A 10,397-nucleotide genomic window follows, 5' to 3' on the forward strand; every position below is an offset into this window, starting at 1 on the left:
ATACTAATCATATTTATGCTACTTAATTAAACCAAACTCTAATGACACGCTGTGAATAACTGTCCAAACAGTATTCTAATTAATCATCAGGAGGATCATTATTCATAATCACAACCTCAATGATTAACCAGAATATCAACCCGATAGTCCAAATACGTGTTATATACCCAAGATCGAAACATATGCCTTTCCCATATAAACCATCACAACCAAACTTAAGAAAGAGCGATTAATTAACATTATATTACGAGTTTTTAAGCATACAACTATTTATAATAATTTACATAAAAAAGAACAACTAAGCAGCGAGAGATTAAACCTATAAGCAACAAAAGAGAAATAGAGTCAGGTGCACTTAGACTCTACTCCAAAAGCTCGACCTCCGAGCAGTTGCCTACTCATGCACACCACCGACATCGGCGGGTGTGAAATAGCCAAACATGAGCCCCTCCTCCCTGGTAGAACCTGAAAGAGCAGCGTAAGTACGTTGGTACTCACAAGACTTAATCCATATATGACACATATAAATAGACCGACTCCAAAATTATGCATTTGGCTGTTAGCAGGAGTAGACCACAATATTAAGCAAAACATATGAGCCCGCAACCTAGACACAGGTGTGAACACCTATACTTAACCAATATAACTTTCCAAACCTGTATTCAACATGAACTTAAATGTAAAAGAAACCAACAATCATATTTGTAATTGTAACCACCTCAATCACAACCAACATATCATAACCTCAACCCACATTCGGAACCCTACGACCGATGCAAATGAACATAAGCATACTCATGACCGAGAACACGGTATTTCGAAATATTTTTACACCTTACAGAGGTAAAACTTTACCCACACGACTCGAGAACCATACGGCTCACGTGTCAAACACATGTCCACGCAAAATAGTATACTGCACTACTCGATGCAAAATTGCAGTGTATATACATACAGGCAGAATGCAAAGCAACTCACACTACTGTAATATACTAAGCAACCTTTGGAATAACACATCTCGTTAACCAGGATAATCTCATAATGCAAATAAAGATTTAAAGTAGACACAATTAAGGGACTGCAGCCTTCTCGATCAGTATTACAAGAAAGCCAGTTTCAAATAAATCAAAAGTATGGCAAAATTAAATCAAAGAAATATGGCTTGTTGAGAGCTTGAAGCTAATAGTCTCTTTTTTAAAACCTTTTTTAGAAGGCCTGTGGAGGCAGTGTTACCCTATGTTTCACCGATACGCCATACGGGTAGAAGGTGAGTATATATTAATATATATATAAATATCACTAAAAAGTAATTAAGCTACAGAATATACAAATACAAAATTCAAGTTTGTAGCTACTAAGCAAGAAAGTAGTGAGCCATAACATCTAAAATATTGAAATACTCACGCTGATACAGATCCATCACGCTGAAGGGGAAAAAAGAAAGAAAAGAAAAGAACACAGAAAAGATGAGATGAGCTTCCATGTGCTGGCCCACTCAGCCCACCTATAGACCTTAACTTACCCTAATCGATCCCCTACTCCTCCCATCCAAGAGGCACGCAGCAGCCGCCACCACCGCTCTTCTTTCTTCCCCATGCTGTTCTCCCTTCTTCCCCAGCATAGCTTCGCCGATCGCTGGCCGCCGGCAACCATTCCACGCAACCGACTAGCAAAATGGGTAGCACATGCCCACCTCGTCTCTCCAGTACCCATGCTCATCTTTATGCTTCAGACACACCAGCTCATGGACGGGAAGAAACATATTCGAGGGAGGTATCGATGAGTATCGGAGGGCGTATCGCTAATTAAATTGTTTAATTTTAAATCGTAATTCTCCGATAATTCCAAATACCCGTATCGAGCCACATCGAGACGTATCGCCATATCCCTCTGTATCGGATACGGGTACGGCAACCTTGCTGAAGTATCAGTGATTCATAGCTGTTACCCTTCTGAACAAGATACTTCGTAGACCGGGTCGGAGTTACATCTTTAATCTCACCAACTAAATTGCTGTTGAATTCCACATTTTCTTAAGCGGTAACCCAAATATACTAATTCAAAAATTCGAATATGCTAAATTCAGTTCTTAAAAATATATTATCTGAAGAACTAAAAAGATCACTCCACAATTATGCCTCGAAAATTACCATCCCCCTTTTCTTGATGCCATGGTACACCACTATATGGAATGTATTAGCTGCAGCACTTTGTTGTAGCAAACAGAACAGCCTAGTTTCTATACAGAATCTAGGTTGGTTTCTGATGACGAGCTTTCTAGCAGGAACTATGCAAAATTGTAAAATGCAAATGATATTACCTTATTGAGAACTCCACGATTATGGCTTTCAGGAATTTGTAAAGCTCCATCCATACAGCAGAGCATCGAAGAGTTCCTGATCAAATTTCATAGAGCTTGAGTTGAATCACATGCTCTCATGTCAAGCCAATCCATTTCTTGAAATGTATTGCCGCTTCTCTCCGTTTTAGTTGTGCTTCTGTTTGCACCTTGGGAGCCTTACCTTTGTACAATGTTCTATGGTATTTAAGCCACAGGGACTTGTACTTGTATTTGTCTATAAGCATGTCGCCTTTCTCCATCATTACTATAACTTCCATGGCCCGAAGGAAGAAACCACCTCTGACAAAGCAATATAACAGAGAGTCCAAGAGCTCCTGATCAAATTTCATAGAGCTTGAGTTGGCCAGAAGTTTCATTTCACCCCACAAATCTGTCACCTCCACATATTTACCACCAATGGCAGCATAAGCAGTTATTAAAGAATGAAAAGTTTGTGCATTTGGCACATGGCCCAAAGCTCGCATCTTGTTCAGTGCTCTGAGAGCATCATGCATCAATCTCTTCTTGCAGAAGAAATGGATAACATTATTCCAGTCATGAACAGCGTGATCAACCATATGACCTCTTCTAACTTCCTCCACTAGCCTTGCCGTCAAAGCAGCTTCATTGTTATCACAGTCTTGCAATAGCATCTGAAAATCTTTTTGACCAGATTTCGAAACATTCGAGTTCTTCAACTCTTTAAAAAGATGGAGAGCACCTGTGGTGTTACTGTGGCGTGCCCTAGATTGTATCAACTCCTCATAGCAGCTTGCCTCAAGCTGAATGCCTGCTTGTTGAGCATCCTTCAAAAGTGCAGATATATCATCTTCATGTTGGCCCTCTTTGCAATAGGCTTTTAGGAGTGACGAATAAATGGATGAACCAACTCTAATTCCAGAAAATCTCATTTCATCCAGAAGGTCATGTGCTTGCTCTAATAAACCAAGACAAATGCATGCATTTATCACTTGAACAACAAAGGAGCTTTCAATGGAGACAGCAGAATCCTCTTTGCTTGCTTTCACAAGAAACAATGCCAATGCGCTGATTTTATCTGCTTCCAAGAAAGCTTTAACAAGCTTGGCATACATTGTTTCAGTTGGATGGAGGATACCATGTTCAGATTTCACTAGTCCAACCTGTTCCTGCAGCTTATCTGATAATAGCTTGAATAATTCTCTTGCCCCTAATTCAATCCTTGCAAAACTCTTATCTTTGAAGAATGGAATATAATTTAGCATTTGGCTGTTAGATATAGAATCACCAGAAGAAAGTGAAATTTCATTCCCAGTTTTCTCAGAAGGAAGATAAATTTTCCTATTTTCAACAGCTTCAAGAACTGCTTTAGCTGCTTCCAATGACCGCTTTGCATTTTTACCCTTTCTAAGCATATCCAATACCATATCAACTGCAGAATCCAAATCACCAAATTTCAAATGACAGGAGAGCAGGCAATCGTAAAACTGCCTGAACTCAGATTCACTAAGACCACAGGCCTCATCAACATGCCTCTTTAACTTCTGAATTTCATCTCTGCGCCCATTTTTTTCATATATACGGGCCATAACAATCAACAAGTTGGCTTCAGGCTTGACCCCTATCCTAGGCATTAGTTCGAGAAGCTCCTCCGCTTTTCTTGTAGTACCAAACAGGAGGGATGCAGTCAGTACTATGTTGAATGTAAATGAATTGGGCTTCATTGATAGCAATGGACGGTTGCTCTTCTTTCGTGGATCAACTCTATTATTCTGGAAAAGGTAACCAATTTCCATTACCAGGTCTGCAGCAAGAAATGCACCAGTGTTGGTTTGACACATATGCGCTACAATTGCTGACCATGCTGCAACAGGTGGGTATGCCTCCATCTTTATTAACTTCCTCACAACATTAATAGCAAGACTAGGCAGAGCGCATCGTGCAAGAATGAGAGATAGGTAAATCAGGGGCTCCTTGTCCAACAATTCATATTTCTCTTCAAATGCATGACTGACCACATTGTAGGACTGGTTAAGCCAGTGAGCATCACAGGTCTCTGCCAAGCCAGTGATGAGCTTGCTCAAGACGGACTTTCTTGGAAGTCCATCCATGTGAACATGCTTCTCATAAGCCTTCCATGCATCATCAAACCTCTGCTGATCAATTGCATTCTCTATCTCCAACGCTAGCTGGGACGGGTCACGAGCTTGGACCAGAATTGTTTCAGTAATAGTGGAAAAGCACGTGCCACAACTTCCAATATTTAACCTTGGTTCGAAGTATTTAGTATAATTATTGCTCGTACGGTTAGTCCCATGACATTTACCGTCCAAACAATGTGGGTTGTCAAGACCAAACAAACGCCGCGGGCCCACAAGTAATGAAGATACAGCAAGGCTTGAGCAAGATCTTGTACAAATTCTTCCAACATGAAGCATTTGCCTGCCATGTATAAAGAGAGACACACAAAAAGAGCTCAACTGATGCAGCAAATGTCATAATTTGGCAACCTACACCATGGAACCGTTGGACTTCAACAATAGATATCCCAATCAGTAAGTACAATAAATCTAAATAAGATCACACCATCCACCTGATCCATAAACCATCCTTACTTCTCTGGCCAAATTATAACAAGGCTATCGCAATAGAAAAGCAAAACATGAGCTAATGCAACAGCAAACGACTGATGACTGGCAAAATGTTGCACCTTTGCATGTCGATTGAAATTGCAAGCATAAGGACACAGGCAATTTAGTCAGAGGGGTTCATAGAGCAAAGGGTAATCTTACATTCAGTTTTGTAGAATAACACCGCTACCAGAGCGACTTTTGCGAAGGTACTGCTTTATCAAATCATTGCCACACGCTTTTCATGTTGTATTCCTATTTCTACAAGTTATATCTCTAATTCAGTATTCAGGACTATATATGATCCTAGATAATGAACATCTCATTTCAATAGAGAAGAAATTAGCTCATACTGAAGTCAGCGTCTTGGGCCACTGGAACTCAGAGCTCTCCCCGCGTGGTACAGCCTCCTCCTCCCTCCTTTACACAAGCGTCGCCTCCTCCTCGAAGGTGCGGATGGCGACGGACAGGGCCGCGTAGCGCGGGACGAAGCGGTGCGACGGCCCGCAAGGTTGACGGGGTGAGAGGCTAGTGGTACTTGGAGTCGCTGCGAAAGGACGGAGTCTAGTGCCACCGACGGCGAAGGGCATACAGAGGTGGTTCGCCACCGTCGGTTCGTGGGACAGATGCTGAAACAGACGTTGGAATGGGCCTCTGACGGGTGGCGAGCGGGAGACGCTTAGCCTGTTCCAAAGCCCAATACAATTTCTCCCAGTCGAAACCGGGCTCGGCCCAACCAAGACCGGCAAATGCTTCGGATTTCAGCTCTAAGCGCCCGTGCGTTGCAAACGAAAACATAAATATTGGACACAGTAACATCAAGCACAAACTTGGTGGCCGAGTCCGGTTTCGATCAGGAGAAATTGTATTGGGTTTTGGAACAGGCTATGAGTTAGTTGCGTCTCCCGTCCGCCACCAGTCGGAGGCCCATTCCAACGTCTGTTTCGGCATCCGTCCCACGAACCGGCGGCAGCGAACCACCTTTGTCGACCCTTCGCCGCCGGTGGCGCTAGACTCCGCCCTTTCGCGACGGCTCCAGGTGCCACCAGCCTCTCACCCCGTCTCCCTTGCGGGCTGTCGCAGCGCTTCGTCCCGCGCAGAGCGAGCCCCGTTCGCCGTCATCCGCAGCAGCAGCCGCCGCGCACCTTCAATGAGGCGGCGGCGCTCATGTAGAAAAGGGAGGAGGACTGTACCGCACGGCGAGAGCTCCAAGTTCCAGCGGCCCAAGGCGCCGATTCCGGTATGAGCTAATTTCTTATCTACTGATACTCCTCTACAGACTTGAAATGTGATGTTCATTCTCTAGGATCATATAGTCCTGAATTACTGAATTAGAGATATAATTTGTAGAAATAGGAATACAACATGAAAAGCGTGTGACAATAATTTGATAAAGCAATACCTTCGCAAAAGTCGCTCTGGTAGCGGTGTTATTCTACAAAATTGAATGTAGGATTACCCTTTGCTCTGCGAACCCCTTTGGCTAAATTGGTTGTGTCCTCATGTTTGCATGCTTGCAATTTCAATCGACATGCAAAGGTGCAACATTTGGCCAGTCATCGGTCGTTTGCTGTCGCACTAGCTCATGTTTTGCTTTTCTGTTGCGATAGCCTTATTATAATTTGGCCAGAGAAGTAAGGATGGTTTATAGATCAGGTGCGGCGACAGATCTCACAAAGACATATTGAAAGGAAAAACAGACATGGCACACAAGGAGATCAGAAGATAGCATTTTTTATCGTATCATGCACATAAATTAGCATGAACAAACGCAGAAAGAACAACCTTGATGCAAATATAAGCAAAAACCTAAGAAGAGAAGGTAAAGCGTCCCCCTTCTAACGTTACACTACGCAGAAGGCAGAAACCGTACTGCGACCCAGAGTAAGTAGACACCAGCAACAAATGCAATTCAAAGTTGTAGGTTTGATAGGATAACTAAGCTATGCAAGCAAGACTAGTTAAAAAGGCCGATACTTTCATCTCAAACTTCGAGGAGAAGAAACATAGATTCTCCGAAAGATACCTTCCAGATCTACAGCCGTGGAGCGGACGAGAACCCCCACCGCAGACGTCGTCGTCTCCTCCAAAAGAAGCGCCTCCACACCGCACTCCGCCGTTCCACAGCAGATCCGATCGCAAACACACTGCGCGCGCGCACGACCTGCAGGCACAAACCCGATCAGGCCCCCAAACATCACCGAAACAACCATCAATCGCACCCCCCGAGCCCAACCCACCTGTTCCTTCAAGCAGGCCGCCGGATCTAACCCCGCGAATCTCGCCACTTCCGGCGCGGGAAATTCCAGAAGAAAGCAACCCCCGGGACCGGGAGGAGGCGCGCCGATCAACGAGACCCGAAACAGGATCCGGGGGCTACCTCCGGCGCGGGCTTTTCGGTTCGGCGAGCAGTGAGAGGCCGGACGGGAGGGTGGGGAGAGGAAGGGGAAAGGGTGAGTGGGGTGGGCTAGCGGATCCTGTGACGTAACTGCCCGTCGCTGACATGCGGGATCCCGTTGCGTGGGGTCGGTGGGGAAAAGGGCAGGACGGCGACAGACCCGGGTTCCGCAGCGGCAGGAGTTCCGTTGCGTCCGAGTGCAAGGGGATAGGATGCGTGGGGAGGGCACGCGGTGGCCGTTGGATCACGGCGGTGGGAACGGAGCGGGTGGGAGAGTGTGTCACTGGCGAGCATGCCACTCAAAAAAAATTTAAATACTTAGGACGTACATCTGTTTGCTCACTTGGACGTATGCTCGGACCGCTACCAGCGCGAGAAACAACTCCCGTCAACCTTATTCATCCTCTCAACTCATTCTACACCACAACATCCCATTCTCTCTCCCTCTCTTCCTGACACCTCGTGTCATGCTGCTCCTCCCCACCCTAGATCCACGCCGCCGAGGGGCCTGTGTCTTGCACCGTGCTGCCCCATTCCATGGATTGTATTGATGCGCGAGCCGTCCGCTGCGACTCAAGTGGGGCTCCTACGTCGTGAGGGCGGTGGCGTGAGGCCTGATGAGGGTATCCGAAGAGCACGCACTGGGGGTGTCACGTGCACACTGAGCCTGCTCCACCATGGATGTCCAGAGCTATCGTCGGTGAAGGTTGTGGATGAAAAAATTGGAAGCCATGTGTTCTTCATTATTCAATAGGATTGTTTTTTTGCATTTTTAGTTTGTGATTTCCTAAGCTAGCTATCTTTCTCAGCATCGTTTTTGTTACACTACTTCTCAAATCTCCTCGATCATGAGCTTGGTAAGGCCATCGTCGCCACCGGTAAGGAGGCGAGGATGATCGGAACCTCAAGATGTAAGCCATTACCATTGCACTTGTTTTTGCTCAACCTGATCCAAAATTCTAAACTCCTTTGCTTTGATATGATTCGTGTGGTGCTTTAGGGCCTTATTCGCTAAAAAATTGAGGTAGCGCATCAGTTTTGGGTGAATTTCACCCTATTCTCATGCCCAGATCAGGGTGATGTGGTAATCATTCTGCATTTTTTTTCTATGTACTTGTTTGATCCTGTGGATTACGAAGAGAACTACCTCAGTTTTGATCTTAACCAGATAAAAAGGTGGAAACAGAAAGATATTTTAAGGTGAGGGCATCTGCTTTTTTCTCTACATCCCTGATTATTTTAGGGTGCGTGTGGTTCATCTAATCATGTTTTTGGTCATGGCATGCTTTTTTTTTACTCGGGTTGCAAACTGATTACTGTTTTCGCTAATTCATAAAGGGGACATTGTGTTGAACTCGTGTTATGAAGGGGGAAGAGTGTGTCCATTGGTAAGCTACTCTGACCCATTTATATTTAGATTTTTCATGATGGTGGTATATGTGTGCGTTTGGTTTTTTTTTTTTTTTGCTTTTGTAGTAGAGATGGTAATCCCTTTTCACCATTGTGTTAGTGTACTGAATGTGGCAGCAACGTAGCAGCGATGGTTGTTTCCTTTTTGCGTGCTTTTTGTGTTTTGGATGTGCTTTATAGACATGCATGCCACTTAAAACCTCTAAATCGGTTCAGATACATGCTTGTGTTGTTCATATATTTGATCTAATTACTTGGATAGTCAGTTAAATTTTTTTAGATAGGTGTTTATATATTTTTGAGAGATGGGTAAATCTATGAGATTTTTTTTTTGTTATTATTATGATGAACTGTTGCTTCCCTACTTTTCATGATGCACATGTCATTATGTGTAAATTTGAGAGATGCATAAATTAGTCATTTTGTCATGATGATCTGTTGTTGCTGTCATCACATCAGTTAATTTGGTGTGTTTTGAGCAGTAAAGTAGTGTGAATTTTAGATAGCCGATAGCATTTAGGTCTTTGATAAACTTGATAACTATGATACTAATACTATAGGATGGTATATGTGCTTTTAAATATTTTGAAAAGAAACAATCAGGCACAAGAGAGTCGAGTGTCTGAGGTCGACTTTGGTTAGCTTCTTGCTATGTTTTCCAAGTGATGTTTCGTACCTGGATGAAGAAGCCACTTTATTTTTATATATAAGCAGTTTTTTTTTATGTAGAAGGAACATTTCAATGCAAGTGAGGGAGGCAATTCAACTTCTCTTTCATTTGTTTATTTGAAAGCACTGCCATCTTCATTTTTTCGATCTGAACTATATAATAAGCATTAGAGTTCCATCTTTTCATATATTGGCATACACTAGAATGTATTGTGTTGCTTATGTTTTTTGAATTGTGTTTTTTCTTTTTTCTTTTAGGTAATGGTGAGGTCAAATAAGCAAAAGTATGTTGCATCTACGTTGCAGCAAGAGTTCTTGCGCTTCCTTAGAAATGCAACTGCAACAAGTCGTTTGTAGTTTGACTTTTGAACTGTAAGGATTTGACAACAAGTGAAGCCAACTAAACTTACAGTTCTTCTTTCACAATTTCGATATACCTAGTACCATTCTTACTCTCTTACTTCATCTTGTTTAACAACAATTTTTTCAAGGAAATCATTGTAATGCCCTAAAATTTTGGAAAGAAATTGGAAGTCGTCGTTTCCAGTTTTTTCGATATTGAATCGCTCTCGCCAGGAAAGAGAAGAGAAGAAATTGAAGCAAATTGCAGCAGTGTATTTCTTTTAAAATAGAGAAACTTTAACTAGAAAGTGGGCTGAGCCAACCTAGACTTGGGCCGGTCAGCCCAACCCCTTCCCCTAAGCCCATGTGCCCTTTTTTTTCTTTTCCTTCTCTCTTCCTCCTCCAACCAGCCAAAGACCCTCCATCTAATCTTTTTTTTTTTGCCTCCACCCGACAGCCCTTGCTTGCCTTCTCCCTTGTGCCGCCCCTCTCCCTCCCCTTGGTGGTGCCCCTGCTCCTTACTCTGCCCTGCTGAAGGTGGCTGCTGCTACTGGGATTTGGCCAAGAAGAGGATAAGAAGGGGAAAGGAAGGGCAGCAAGGAAAGCAAGGAGAAGAGGGAAAGAGGGG

The 10,397-nt window shown here is 43.6% G+C and overlaps 1 protein-coding gene and 1 long non-coding RNA gene across 4 annotated transcripts; one reads left to right on the plus strand and one right to left on the minus strand.

Moving 5' to 3' along the window:
• Positions 1–215: 215 nt before the first annotated feature.
• On the minus strand, positions 216–7,442 carry LOC133907134 (pentatricopeptide repeat-containing protein At1g03100, mitochondrial). Of its 3 annotated transcripts, none has more exons than XR_009907942.1 (4): positions 7,191–7,442; positions 6,977–7,114; positions 2,321–4,762; positions 216–455 (listed from the first exon to the last, which is right to left on the minus strand). XR_009907942.1 is itself a non-coding variant. In XM_062349175.1 (3 exons), exon 3 carries the CDS (start codon positions 4,756–4,758, stop codon positions 2,437–2,439), a length of 2,322 nt encoding a protein of 773 aa, XP_062205159.1. In that variant the 5' UTR covers positions 4,759–4,762; positions 6,977–7,114; positions 7,191–7,442; the 3' UTR covers positions 1,275–2,436. The 3 variants fall into 3 exon arrangements, 1 of the variants encoding a protein (XP_062205159.1); XR_009907941.1 differs by having other exon boundaries at positions 216–465; XM_062349175.1 differs by lacking the exon at positions 216–455 and having other exon boundaries at positions 1,275–4,762.
• Positions 7,443–8,044: 602 nt separating this feature from the next.
• Positions 8,045–9,929, plus strand: LOC133907939 (uncharacterized). Its single transcript, XR_009908056.1, has 3 exons — positions 8,045–8,548; positions 8,687–8,736; positions 9,686–9,929. It is a non-coding gene; the product is annotated as an uncharacterized LOC133907939 (long non-coding RNA).
• Positions 9,930–10,397: the final 468 nt, after the last annotated feature.

Source organism: Phragmites australis, chromosome 24 (genome assembly GCF_958298935.1).
Source record: "Phragmites australis chromosome 24, lpPhrAust1.1, whole genome shotgun sequence".
Classification (NCBI taxonomy): domain Eukaryota; kingdom Viridiplantae; phylum Streptophyta; class Magnoliopsida; order Poales; family Poaceae; genus Phragmites; species Phragmites australis.